Raw genomic sequence first — 15,131 nt, 5'->3', positions numbered from 1 at the left:
GTTTATTTGTAGTAATCCAGTGACTTGCGGTCAGGGGTGGCAGGGGGGGGAGAGGCTCACCCGTCATCATGGAAAAAAAAAAAGAATAATAATAAAATCATTTATAAAGATATTTTCACCCTGTGGTTTGTATTATAAAGTACCTATTTTTCATGTAATTTACCCAAATCTAATTATTTTTTTCTTCAAAGTCGCTGAATTGTCGCATTTTCCCATTCAAATGCTTGGAAGCGAAGCCGGTGAGGCAGCAGCAAGCTGAGCCTCACCTGGGATTGCGCAATCTCTCGCTCACTGCACCGGTTGCCATTCTATGAGAGCATGCTCCTCCTGTCTGTACGTCGTCAATAAGATGGTTAAAAACCTTTAATGTATGAAATGATTTTCAATAATTTAGCTTATGTATTTAATGTACTGTGATTTTATTGTCACCAACTGTGTGTGTAACGTGTTTCGTGTGCTGAGGAGCGATCATAAACGGCAGAGAACAGATTCGAGGTGAGACAGGCAGTTCTCGTGCCTCATCGCTGGGGGCGCTCATGATCCCCGACATTGTGACTCCACAACTGCAGAGTAAGAGACAGTAACAGCGAGCTAGCCATACAGTAGCTGGGCTGATACAGAGAGCGAGAACGACGTGGTTTTGAGGTTGTAGGATTTCTCTTTTGTCTTTGATAAAAGACAACAAGCAGTACCTTCTGCTAGCACCAAGCTAGCATGTTTGTTTTGGTTGTACTTACCCAGAATGCCCTACACTAGGGGTGCCCAAGGTGGGTCCTTGAGGGCTGGCATCCTGAATGTTTTAGTTCTCTCCCTGGTGGTAGTATAAAGCTTTTCAGCATGTCGGTTCTCTTCTAGGCCTTCTACTGAGCCCTCTTTGGATCCAGGTGCATTAAACCAGGGAGAGAACTAAAACATGCAGGTTGCCGGCCCTCGAGGACAGACTTTGGGCACCACTGCGCTACACTTTAGTCTACTTCTTGCCTTTGGAGTGGTCTCTGGTCTGGTTGGCATTGACATAGGCGATCAAATCGCACCAGGGTTCATTTCAACCAAACTGAGACCGAGGTTTTTAGGCAGACCACAGTTAGCTTTTTTTAATCAATTACACATCCACACTTGCCCAAACAAACCAGACTTTCTAGAGTTTGATTAAGCAGACTAAACAGGGCTGGTGTGAATTTACCCTGAATCTTTCCTTTATGTTCCAGTGATATTGGTAGAATCATGTCCAGTACCGTATAGTTAAATTCAGTTGATCAAGTAGTAAAACATCTAAGGAAGCCCAGCCAATGTCATTGGATGTTTTTGGCAATTGTGGAGAAGAACCAGTCCCTTTTAACCAGCAAAACTCCAGCAGAACCAGCACCGAGCTTGGTTTTGATCAGCCATCTGCTCCGACTAGATTAGAGTCGAAAAACAGAAAGAAGAGAGAGAAAAACCAGAAGCACTGGGCTTTGAGTACTTTCTACGAGAAAGAAAAACAGAGTTTTTGACCAGGAGACACACCTGAACACAGAATCCCCAGAACCTGAGAAATAAAAATGTATCCAGAATGGGATCAACAGAGATAGAAACAATCCTTCTAAACATGAGTGTTAGTAAAAAGGAACCCTATAGCCACAAAGTAGGGCATCAATAACATGAAAAAAAAAACATTTAAAATACTGATTAAACCTCTGTTCTGGGTGGTCTGACCCCAGAACACATCTCTTCTAATTGCTCTTTTCTGATTCATCTGGTTTAAGAGGCAATTATTTCTTCTTCTGTGACATCTAATCACGTTTGCCTGCTCGTCCTATGTTTGCTGCCCCATTACTTCCCACCATCCAGACCCAAACCTGGATCTATGCATCCTCACTTCCAGTTTCAGTCCTTGTCGCGCTCCAAAAAGGCCTCGTATTTTTAGCCTTGCTGGGCTGTGCCCCCTCTGTTTGCCTTGTGCGCTTTGTTGTTACAAGGGCCCGCATGGGAGCTGTAATGATACAGTGTCTGTCTGGCTCCCGGTGCTCCGATAGAGGCTGTTTAAACAGTATCCTGAGCTGGGGATGGATCCCATGACAACTCCATAAATATTTACAAGCAGCAGCCATCCCGCTCTGCTTGAGGAGCATTTGTCTGCAGGCTATCTCTGCAATGTTTTTCTTCTTTTTTGCTCCTTTGTTGTCTCTAACAACTGTAGGATGTGTTGTTTTGATGATTTTCTTTTAATGTTGTCGATGTCTTTTTATTTTGGTTGTACTTGACTGTTTTAACAAGCCCTGCTTCTTCTGGCTTTTGCTCATCATTGCCTGAGTGGAATGCCGGGATGTTCTGGATATCACGTTCCCAGTGGGTTGAACCTGATGTGGAAAATTGCAAAGATCTGAACATGATTGTGAAAGAGTAAAATATGAAATACGTACAGTACCTTCCTTCTCGAGGTGTTTTTCTTTTTGTGTCATGCAAACATTTCTGCAGTTTTTGAGATTTACTTTGTCCTGCAAAAGTATTTAATCTTCAAGAACATTTTCACATTTTGCTACAACCAAAAAAGTTGGCAGAGTGTGTTTTTGTAATCAATTATTCTGGTGATTAAGCCATTAATCAGTTTTTAAAAATTAAATTGATTAAATTCTTCAGATTTTTCATTTAAACCATTTAAACTTTTCATACACATTTTTTTTACAACCAAAAAGTTGGCAAAGTGAGATCTAACACTTGTTTTTCCAATCAATTATTCTGATGATTAATCGATTAATCTGTTAAAAGATTGGCACATCCTACAGATTTTTAATTTAACCACCTTTTTACACACTATTAGAATACAGTAAAAGATGCAAATAAAGAAATATTTCAATTCATATTTTAAGATAAGAAATAAAAATGTTATTGCCTAAAATGCAAAACCATAACATTCCTTTAGTGTATGTTTGATCATTGCTTGTCAGTGGAAGGCTGATGTGTTGTCAAGTCATGTGAAGTCCAAATAAAATACATAGATTTTTGTGGTGGAGGTTTGACAAAATGTGGAAAGTTAATGGGCTTAAATGACCTGAAATGAAAGTGTGATCAGGTGATCCTGAATTAATCAGACGCATGTCTTTGACAGATGATGGGAAGATCTTCTACGGCATCGGAGTCGGAGATGCTTTCGGGCCCCGCTGCTTCAAAGGGGACATCATGGGGTGCGGCATCATGTTCCCACGTGATTACAGCCTGGACGGAGACGGTTCAGGTACCAGGAATTACTCTGGTTTCTCTTTTACTCTGAATCCGTCTGCTGCCGTTTGCTTTGGGGTGTAAAACATCCTCACAAAGGCAACATTAGCTACTTTGAAGCCTTCAGAGTTGTGAGATTCGTCAATATCTTTAATTTTCTTTACAGTTTTTTTTCTTACTTAATCTCTGGTTTTACTGGTTCTTGGTTATTTAACTCTCCATTTTGTGTTCAGCTGACGTGGAAGACTTGGGTCGGCTGGAGGCCAGACCCAGTCAAGATGGCGTCCAGAATGTTCTGTATCTTAACGGTGAAGACGAGGAAGAGGAGGAAGGGGACGAAGTCGCTCAGGAACAGCAGGGAAAGAAGGTGACGGTGAGGTTTTTTTTTTGTTTTTTTTTTCTAATGCAAACAAAATAAATACAATTTATAAAACACACCAAGCCAACTACACAAAAAAACTCAAACTGCAACTTATGGAGAATTATTTTTTTTTGTCAGTTATTTAGTATTTTTGTATGTCTCTTTTTGTTTCTTTTGTGTATGTTTTTTTTCTATTGCACAATAAATACCATTTATAAAAGCTACACAAAAAGCTCACAATCAATCAGAAACTTCTACAGAAAAAAATTAATTGTAGTTTTTTTTTCGATTTTATTTATAGTAGTTCTGTATGTTTATTTTTGCTTTTTTTTTTCGCTATTTTATACTTCTGTATTTTATTTGTCTGTTAATTAGTAGTTCTATATGTTTTTTTTTCAATTGCAAAATAAATACCATTTATAAAAATGACACAAAAAGCTCATAACCAAGCAGCAACTTCTGGAGAAAAAAATAATGATAGCTTTTTTTCCATAAGTTATTTAGTAGTTCTGTGTTTTTTAAAAATATTTTTACATTTTAATTTATTCACAAATTAGTGCATATAAAACAAACAAATTAGGCTAACAAAAACAACAGGTATTTATCTATAAAATAAATAACCAATTAGACAAGAGAATGACTAACAACAAAAATAAAATAAACACGTTTTAAAAAGGAGGCAACTGTGAGTTTAACAGCATGGCTTGTGATGAATACACAACAAATTAAATGTTAAAGCCTTTGGTTCATAGAAATGACCCAGATGATGATAATTATTAGGATTTCCAGCTGCTCTCCGATTTGTTTTGGCAACAAAAAAAAACAAAACAACTTTTTATGGACTTTTTCCAAAAGTCCATAAAAATCAGAAAGCCAGCTCAATTTTGAAGTATTTAGATGTTAAAGTTCATGATAAGACAACAAGTCGATGACTAAGCAAGTGATTCTTATTGGAGCTGAAAAAGAAACAGTGCGTCTTTAAGCTTGCAGAGATACATCTGGATGACCCACATGTCTTCTGGAACAACAACGTCCAGTGGACGGAGAAACGGGTAATAATCAACATGTTGCAATGGCCCAGTCAAAGTTCATGCCTAATCATGACTGAAATGCTGAAGGTGATGTTTTTACTAACCATAATGAACTCAAGTAATGCTATCTCCACAACAGTGTGGATGTTATGGAGACTTTATCAGAGTTCATCTCCAAAACTGGCTGCTGGTTGAGCAGGAAGGAACCCTGAAACTGGAGGCTGTTCCTCTCATTGTAGCGCCTCTAATTCTGAGAAACACAAGCAGCTACACGTTCTGAGAAGGAAATGTTCCTGTGGTGAGACACAGAACAATGGTGTGTCCAGGTAATAAAATCTGCTCTCTGAGGGTTTACACTTAATTAAAAAAAACAGCTTTTATTTGACTTCAGTCAGATTTCATGCCACAAATACAAACTCCAGCTTGAAAATGTGAAAATATACCAATTCTAGGATGGCTAAAATTATTTTTACCGGTTAACCGTGGTCTCATATTTTCATCCCCAAACATCCGGACCACAGAATATTAAACATGAGCTCAACTCTGAGGAGAAGGTCCATAATAAATGTAGCTAATTAATTGGAAAACAGTCTGAATCGCAGCAAATGTTAGATCCACAGAAAGAGACAGACTGATGAGATCACAACTGGTTTTAATTCAAAAACATCAGCTTTTTGTCCGTCCGCCCCTCCGTCCGTCCGTCCCTCCCTACATCCCTCCATCTCTCTCTCCCTCCCCCTTGCCCAAGGTTTAATCTCTTTTTTTTTTTTTTTCATTTCAATTCTTCTTAAGGTTTTTTTCCTTTAGACCGCCTCTAACCTGGTCTGTTTGGTCCAATCCAGTTCGGTCCGGTCTTGAAGTTTTGAAGATATTAATGAAAGTTCAAAGGTCAAAAGGTCAACCAGGCCCTGGTTTGTGCAGCAAAGATTTTTGCTGCTTTTACTTTGAGGATTTTGATCTTTAAAACAAAAGCATTTTTCTGCACAAGCGTTTGACACCAATGTTGTTAGATTTGAAAAAAATGGGGGGCAACTTCACTCAGGCATGAATTTCTACAAGACAAAAATGAAAAATCTGGGTTTGAGTCCATCAGAACCAGAACCCTGAGGTTCTTCATTACTGAGGTTTGCTGCAAACATCGTCAGAGTCCCTGGCTCTGATGACGAACAGACCGTAATGGAGACGCTCATCACTGGAGCAGAACCGGAGCTGAGAAGTAACTAGTTACATTTACACAATTACATTTACTTGAGTTACTGTTTTGAAAAATGCATTTTTTACTGCGCTGTGCTTTTTACTTTTACTTGAATAATTTAATTAAGAAGTATTTCTACTCTTAAGTTAATTTCTGGGTTTTCTACCCACTGAATGGAAAACAACACAATTTAACCAAAAATCACAGACACACACCTGCAGTTTTTGTTAAAGGTTCATAAGTTTATTTCTTAAAGAAACTAATTTGGAAACATTTTATTTTTCCTGATTTTGTTGTTTTTTGTTACCTATATAAATTGTTGTCATTTTGGTCCAAAATTTCCACTTAACTTGATATTTTGGTCCATCTGATGATGTAATTTTTAAATAATAAATGATTGATAATTTTGTCAGTACTTGAGTAAACTTTTTACCAAATGCTTTTTTACTCTGACTTGAGTCATTTCTTTGACGGCTACATTTTACTTTTTACTTGAGTAAAAATATGTTGAAGTAGTGCTGCTCTTGAGTATAAATTTTGGGTTCTCTGCCCTCCTCTGAGCAGAACCGAACCGGACATTAACCGTTTAGAGTTTAGAGACCTGCCAGTGGGGGAATCATCTCAAGGTGTTCACCAGAAAAGATTCACCGAGCGAGTTCTGGGTCTCCTGAGTGCCAGGAAAACCTGGACAAACCTGTCCGGTGGACGAGCCAAACCACACAGGAAAGATGGAAATGAGCAGTTTGTACTTTTTGAGTTACTGCAGGAAGGTCCAGTCTTTGACTTTGTCCAGTCAAATTTAATTTATGTATTTTATTTGGGAAGCAATTTGTTCAGTTTTTTAAACTCTTGGCCTGTGGTAGAGCTTGAAAGAGGGGGATGATGAGCAGTTTGCTGCCTTTCTTTGGCGCCACCTGTTGACCATTTGCTGCGTTGTGCCTGATCCAGGAACAGAGCCCGTTCTCCTGAGCACAGCTTTAAAAACCTTCACGAGGCACCTTTAACCTGTCGACTTCCTGGCACCACCGCAGAGCTCAGCAGGACCGCACCAATTATTTCATATGAGCCTGGAGGCCAGAACTGCAGCACAATGCCTACTTTCACATTTTAATGCAACCTGGATCTTTGTTGGACTCACCAGTTCACCAGACCTGGCGCTCTGCAGGTTTCTTCACAGCAGGGATTTCCGAAGTGTGGTCCTGGGGCCATTTAAGGAGGATTTTGTTTGGCTCCTATGTCCACAATTCAAGAAATTAAATAAAATCTTTGAATGTTTATTTATTTAGATACAAGTATTTTTATTTTATTAACCATGTTTCTGTTTTCTTTGATTACACTTTGCTAAAACCAACAAGTGCTGCCCAACTTTTGTTGCCAAAAACAAACAAACAAACATGGCTAATAAACCCCCATAAAGTTTAGGAAGATATTTACCTGTGATTTAATTCATCAGCTGTTCAAGGCTCTGTTTATACTTTGATCAACAATGATTTAGATTCCTTTTCCACAAAAATTAGACTACTTTGCTTTAATAGTAGATTTTATTTATAATGCCCTCTATATCTTTATCAAAATATTGTCCATTTATTTTTGAAGAAATAAAAACAACAAATATCTTCAGAAATAAAACCTTTCAGTTTTAATAAAAAAAAAAAAGTGGCCCTCATGTTTTCTCCACTTTACAGTTTTGGCCCTAACGACAAAAAGTTTAGACACCACTGCTTTACGGTCAAATCCTCCAACGAGCTCTGGGTTGATGGAGGTTTAAAGCGCAGCGGTTCTGACTTTATTTATTTATTTGTAGAGGTTTGCATAAGACTGACATGACACCATCATAAACATAAGAGCTGTTATAAACATGAAGAAGCCTTTGTGAATGTTTGACTGTTGTCAGGAAGCATCATTTGGTAAATAATGACACTTCTAATGCAAAGTTTATTTAAAACTTGAACTAAGAATTACTCTAAAAATGTCAACTTTGATATTTCTGTAAATATTGCAGCTTTTAATGATGGTTGCATTAAAAGTTGCAGTAACAGTGTCGGCTTTGCATTATTTTATAAATAATTTAATGGAAATTTTAATGCAAAGTATAATTAAAAGTGTCATTATTTACCAAATACTTCTTATTGACAACAGTTAGACCCATTCATGAAGACTCCTTCATGTTCATGTCTGGTGTTATCTCATGTTTATGTCATGTCAGTCTTATGCACTCCTTCAAAGAAAGTGTTACCTTATTTTGGCACTAATGGCTGAATCTTTGGATGCCGCTGCTGTGCAGTCAAATCCTCCAACGAACCCGGGGCTGCTGGAGTTTTGAACGCAGAGGTTCTGACTTTGTCTAGACTCGCCTGCACACTTGTGCAAGCGGAGACCGGGGGGGTCAGTGAGAGGCGGCGAGGCCGACCGAAACCCAGCTGGGTGAGAGAGCAGAACGGGCCAGGATATAATCCAGGGATTTGTCCTTATTTATTCAGCAGGACACATTAGTCCCAGTGCAGTGGCACGGCACGCACTGTTCTGCTGTTGTTCAAGCTAATGACCTGCGTTTCTCTGGCGTGTAATTAAACAGGTTGGAGTGGGTGGCACAGTTCATGTTTGATATGTGACTCAGTCTCATTTATCAAAGACGCACACTCGGTGGTACTCCACGTTGTTGTTTTAGTGCCGCTGTTTGGGCCCAGACTTTGGAGAGAAGCCGGCCGTATTAGCGTTGAAAAGCTGCGGCGATGTTCTTCGGGGAACAGCTGGATCATGTTTGATCAGTCGCTGATTTAGTGGAGACATGTTCTGTAAACATTGACTTTCTCCCCCTCAAGACAACAGACGTTACACTCTCACCTATTTGTTCAACCATATTTCCTAATTGCGCATAATTCCTGGTTGCTGAACCGAGCGCTCTCTGGCAGAAAGATTTTCTCTTTCCTTTTGTCCCTTCAGTGGTTTTACCATCAATGAAAGCTTGAGTTAGGGGTGGAAATGAACATTTTCTTCCAACTATTTAAACAACTTAAGCAGTTGTCCATCTTTTCTTGGTATCAGTAGCCATCCATCCGTCGATGACCTGTCCATTTGTCCTTCCAAGTTATGTGTGAATCCATCATAAACCTGTTCTTCTGTTCATTTTTCCATTTCTTCAGCCGTTGTCCATCCATCTTCCTGTCCATCTAACATCAGTGAATCAGCCTTGAATCTTCTGTTAACAGGAGCCAAATAATGAAATATTTGTTCCTGTTAGCCCAAAATCTAGATTTTCTAATTAAATAAAATCCTGTAGTCATTTATTCCTAATTCTGTGGAAAAAATTAGGAAACATTCTACATCAAGGCAACCATGGTTTGGTCGCCAGCTTATATATCTGCATATGTTTCAGGATGTTGTGCATCGCTTCAAACAACAAGAACAAGTGCAAATATAACTATTTTGTTAAAGCGTGTCCAAAAAAGTTAGTTTTGTGTTTATATACACAAGACATGTCCACTCAAAAAATAATATTATTTAAAGACCATTTATTTCAGAACCTTTATTAAAAAACGAAACACATAATATAGATTAGTTACACATAGATGGATATTTGAAAGCCTTTATCGTTGTTAGCTATGATGATTTTACCTTTACAGGTGATGACAACATGATATTAAAATTAGCATTAGCATCAGACCAACAAATAAATCTATTTTTAAAATCTGCTTAAAAGGTTGGTATTTTCGAAAGGCACTTTTAATCTGACAAACAAGAATCATTGGGACTGATATTAACCTGCAAAAATGGTAGCTCCCTTGTTTTGATATGACTTGTTGACTATTCATCACTGAACAGGAATGAGCTAGGCTAACATTAGCTCCTTTCTTCCCCTGTTTGTTTTGATATGACTTGTTGACTATTCATCACTGAACAGGAATGAGCTAGGCTAACATTAGCTCCTTTCTTCCCCTGTTTGTTTTGATATGACTTGTTGATTATTCATCACTGAAGAGGGGTAAGCTAGGCTAACATTAGCGCCTCTCTGTTTTGATATGACTTGTTGATTATTTAGCTTCTCACAGGGGTAAGCTAGGCTAACGTTAGCTCATCTCCTTTCTGTTCTGATATGACTTACTTAGCTTGTAACAGGTAAGCTAAGTTTTAAATTGAACGTGGTTCTTAAGTGCAGATTGTTGATCTGTATTGTGGATTCATCATATTAACAGCATTTGGCCAGTGGTGGGTGCTAATTTCCACTCCTGCTAGTGGTTTGTGTGTTTATTCTCACTGCTACGCCTCTGCTCTCCTCTAGGTGTTTTTCACCAGGAACGGGAAGCTGATGGGTCGACGGGAGATGGTGGTCCCGCCTGGGGGTCTGTACCCCACCGTGGGGATGCTGAGCAGCGGTGAGAAAGTCAAGGTGGACCTGCATCCTCTCAGCGGATGAACCGAGAGGTCGTAAGCCAGCGCACGCACCATCCAGCTGCACACACGCACGTCTTCCTCTGCACTGCTCCGGATTTTATTTATAAAACTAATCATCGCAGTAAGAACAGACCACAAGCTCTGGCAGCAACGGTTACTTCTATGCAATCTGCTCTGCTACCATCCTCCTTCTGCATGCACTTTGTTTCTGAAACATTGAGCTGGTAAATGCCCTCACGCGGTCTCGCTTTTATCCATTTGTCACGACCCCGAGCAAAGCGGAGAGAGGCCAACGTCAGTTTGTTTCAGGGAACAGGACTCCCTCCCTCTGGGCGATCAGGGACCTCACATGCTGCTCTCCCAGAGCCAGACGTGGAGCTCCTCCGTTTCCTCATAGCTGCAGAGTCCTCCTTAAATCAGTGTTGCGAAACAAACCAAGCATTGGGTGCGTCGCTGAGCAGCGTCGCGTCGGATATTTTCCCTAAGAGCTCAATTTGCAGCCAAAATCCAAATAAAAACGGGTCAGAAACATTTTCTACATGCCATCTTTGAAAAACAAATATTTAAGTGAATTTATCTCGTTCAGGGAATATTTGTGTGTTTTAGCACTTTAATAGATAAACTTTGGCTTTATATTCTGGATCCAAACTGTGAGCAAAGGCAGAAACTTTAAGAACCAGTCCAATACTGACTGATCAATTTATGCAATCCACATAAAAAAGTGTAAATAAATGACTTAATGTTTGGAAGAAAGATTTAAATCTGCTCAGTTTGATCTCCGACTCCAGTCCTGAGAGTTGCTATGCGCCAACCTCTAGATGACCTTTCAACTCTGCAGGGGCCTGATAACAACACATTCATGTAGTTCAGGTGTTTTGGAGAAGGAATGCATCTAAAAGTTGTAGCTCTCAGGACTGGATTTAGACTCACAGCTTAATGTGAAAACGATGCTGGATATTTTCATGCAGATGTTCGTTGTTGCATGCTCATTGTCTCCTGCATGTCACTGAAGGGAGGCAAGAACAATTCTGCATCACAAAGTTCAGGCTGATATTTCCCTTTAAATGTTCCCAGATTTCTACATTGAGCTGCAGAGTTGAGTCTGTTTTGTTTCTCAAATGACTAAAGTTTGATGAAACGAGACGCGTCAGCGATATTAAAGTTTATTAATTAACAAACAACAGCCTCAGTAGAAAACTCCTGGTAACTCCTCTTGCTGATCACCAGATTGGTCACACTCTGATGTCCAAAAGAATTAATAGCCTGGCAGATTTTGATGCAAAACTATTTTAAAGTGGCACAGACATCTCTCAAAAAATTATAGGACAATGTATAAGTATGTTATAAATATATATACTTATATTTTAAATCTGTGGTCTGTAACTTGTCGAAACTGTCACTATGTCATAACAGTATCGCATGAGACAGATAATATGAAAAAAATCGTTCTCCTTTGCCTTGTCTCAGTGTTAACTAGAAACAACCAATCAGAGCCAGGAGGCCGGTCTTAGCGCTGTCAATCATCCTCTATGTGGCACTGCTAGCAGCTAGCAGAGCCTTTTGTGAATGCTAAAGCTAGTTAACATGGCAAAAAAAAATGGTTTTTCTGTAATGGTGGGTTGTTTCTCCGCCATTAGCACATTTAACAGCGAGTACATGAAGTTGATTAGCAGCGTTAAGACCCTCCTCTTTGCTCTGACTGGCTGCTTTTGGTCAGGAGCGAATCATTTCTTAAGGCGGTTGCATTAGCTCAGGGAGGAGGTTGATCTTTTTACAGATTATTTGTCTTATTCTGTCACAACATGGTTTTAACGAAGATGTAAAAAAAATTTAAGTAAAAGTTACAGCTGCTGCAGCTTTAATAAAAAAAAATTGTTCAGTCAGATTATTTCCACCCAGAAGAAACACGTTAGCTACTTTAAATCACTTCACAAATTCACCCAACAAAAACATTACGAAATCAATCAGATCAATGGTTAGTAAGGGCAGTGAGGCATTCTGGGTCGTAGGAATCAAACAGCATCAGCAGCGTGAGGTTAACTGAGGACAGGCTTTCTGGTTCTGAGACATTTAAAAGAGGACACCGACTCTGCCGACCCAATCGCTTCAGGCAGCTTCAGGCAAAGTTCAGCGGCTGCAGCCACAGTCGACCCACCTGCCGGAGAACGGTGAACCGCACTCAAAAAATCAGCCCTGAGTGGAAAAATTTCCCATAATGTGATGTTTAATTCTAACATCAGGTTCTGCTGGGCCAACCTGAACGCTGTGATGCAGAATCCAACATCAGCAAAAGCTTTGTGATGAGTCTGGTGGAGCTGGTTTCCACATAACTTTAAAGAACCTGAAAATAATCGAATCTGTAAAAATAAACCAACTAGGCCTGTCATAATAACAAATTTTACTGGACGATAAATGATCCCAGAAGTTATTGCGATAAATGATAATATTGTTGTTTTGAGACCATTTTCAAGTAATATAATGGTAATAATGACCTAAAAATGCAAGAACACATTCTAAAAGGTAAATAAATCTAGTGAATATTTAACACTGGAACTGGAGGATATTTTAAATATCCAAAATAAATAAACAAAACAAGAGAAACAACAAATAAAATGAATTATGGAGTCTCTGTAAACAAACTGTCCTTCAAAAAAAGGGCTAGTGTACACCAGAACATCAAACTGGAAACTTAGTAGAAAGAGAGAAAAACTATAAATCATGCAAATGAAAATTATTGAGCTAGGTTTAATTTATCATCTCTGTTTTGGTCTCAACTATTACTTTTACTTTTTTTAAAGGACAGTTTTGTTTACAGACTTTTATCCTCCAGTTTTTGGCAGAAAATGTTTTATTTTGCGATTAAATGGTTTATTACTTATTGTGACAGGCCTATTGTCTTCTATAAACAGAGTTTATGACATAAACCAACACAAAACTGTGAAGTGGAAGTGAAATAAAGTTTTTTAAAGATTTTACATGGAAAATTTTGGTATGCATTTGTATTAAACCCCTGTTACTCTGATACCATGAAGAAAATCAAACAGCGTCCCTGTTTGTGGTTCAAAACATTCAGATCAGAACCAACATGCAAATCTATAAAAAATCAAAAGTACTTAAAAATCTAACACAGAAAAACTAATTCATCTCTATATTTACAATTTTTTATTTATTTAAATGAAATACATATATAGTGTCAGTTCTTTAAGGTACAGCCACCACGAGCATCTGGTAAAGGATGAGAGGAGAGATTTCAGGTCCAAAATTTCTTTAATAGAGCTGGGAGTGGTCTACAGCTATTATTTTTACTCGCTCTAAACAGTTATTTCTAATTTGTCCAGCAGATGGTAGCAACAGACCACAAATAAACCACAAACCACATTATCATAATCTTAACTCTTTAAATTGTCATATATATGTATTTAAGTTGCACAGATATACAAATCCTGCTTAAACATTTACTTTTATTAATTTACACGCTCCCGGTCTCCAGCGATTACTTCTTCAACTTTCTGCTCATCTAACACTGAACATGTGCTCTTACAACAACAATGACTATTGGCAGCTTGAAATTACAATTAGCCAATCACAGAAAACATTACTCAGACGACTTCCTGAGCTCTTAAAGTGATACATACAGTTATTAGTCCATTTCCAACAATAATAAAACAAAATATTTTTGTTGAAAAGTTAACAAAACAATTTCCTTGATAGATGAATCCTGCACCCAAACTACAGCAAGAGAACTGAGGTAAAAGAAAAAAAAAAGCCAGGGGCAAGACATATAAGGTACAAAAGTTTCTAGACAAGTGATTTATCTTTGAACCTGAAATAAGCAAAGGTCACAATGCAGTCCGACCAGCCTAGAGTCGAAGAGGTTGCATTTGACGACATCGAAAGGGAATTACAGATACCCAAGAAACCCAAGCGCAAGACGAAGGTGTTATTTGCAGTCTGGTTGGAGCTGCACGCACCTGAGGAGCTAAAGATGTCTGCTGAAAATATCGGACAGCAGGACGCTCCACTGGTGATTGAAAATGAATCGATCGCCAAAGCACAGGAGACGATGGATCAAAAAGGGGACAGACAGCCACCAGAGAGTGACCAGGTACCATTTAAAACCTGGTCAGAGGAACACGTCCCTGTTGACCAAAAGTTTCTGCAGGAAACATTGAAAAACAGAACAATTCACTGGTCAGTGAAGAAGAGTCACCGCTAGAGTGCAGGAGACAATCGATACAGCAGAGAAGGAACAGCCCTCCAAGTCTGAGGAACAGCCACCAACAACGAGGCGAAACAAAAAGAAAAAGATACCGTTTTAAGTCTGCTTGGAGAAGCATGCCCCTGCTTACCTGATGATTTCAGCTGAAGGTACTGGAACGGAAGATGTTTCACCAGTTACCGAAAAAGCATTGATCTCCGGACTGCAGGAAACAATCGATATAGCAGAGAAGTCCTTTAAGTCTTGTGCTGAAAATGTTAATAAGCAAGACATTTCTCTGCCTGAAGAAGAAGGTAATCTGGAAGATCCCTTAAAGAAGGAGATTTGCAAAGAGGAATTTGTGATTTCTACAAAACAGCTGGTCACCGAAAAGAAATCCATCTCCAAACCACAACAGAAAGTGGATCAAAAAGGGGAGAAACAGACATCTGCTATGGAAATCTTTCCCCGAGTCAGACGCTTGCATAGATCTTACGTTTCTTACTGAAAATAGTGACATTGATAACGGTCCTCTGCCTGAAAAACAAAGTTATCAGGCAGCTTTGCCCAGCAGCGGAAGGAAGACATTTTGGAAAGTGTTCCCCAAGTCAGAACCTCGGATAGATGTAAGTTTTATTGAAACCCAAAACGTTTCAAAGCCAGCACAAGAATGTGACGAGGTGGCTTCCTTGAAAAAGGAAAGTTATTCCAAGAATACTGTGATTTCTTCAACACAGATAGTCACCAAGAGGGACT

The 15,131-nt window shown here is 39.0% G+C and overlaps 1 protein-coding gene across 1 annotated transcript in view; it reads left to right on the top strand.

Moving 5' to 3' along the window:
- Window positions 1–10,927, top strand: part of spryd3 (SPRY domain containing 3) — a 45,232-nt gene extending 34,305 nt beyond the window's left edge. The window contains exons 9-11 of the mRNA XM_007541845.2: window positions 3,089–3,214; window positions 3,432–3,571; window positions 10,065–10,927. Of these exons, the coding sequence (XP_007541907.1) occupies window positions 3,089–3,214; window positions 3,432–3,571; window positions 10,065–10,199 (401 nt within the window). The 3' untranslated portion in view covers window positions 10,200–10,927. The remainder of the gene's footprint in view (window positions 1–3,088; window positions 3,215–3,431; window positions 3,572–10,064) is intronic.
- Window positions 10,928–15,131: the final 4,204 nt, after the last annotated feature.

This window comes from Poecilia formosa, unplaced genomic scaffold (genome assembly GCF_000485575.1).
Source record: "Poecilia formosa unplaced genomic scaffold, Poecilia_formosa-5.1.2 Scaffold637, whole genome shotgun sequence".
NCBI lineage: Eukaryota > Metazoa > Chordata > Actinopteri > Cyprinodontiformes > Poeciliidae > Poecilia > Poecilia formosa.
Note: the sequence above shows the minus strand (reverse complement) of the source record. Positions and strands in the feature narration are given on the sequence as shown.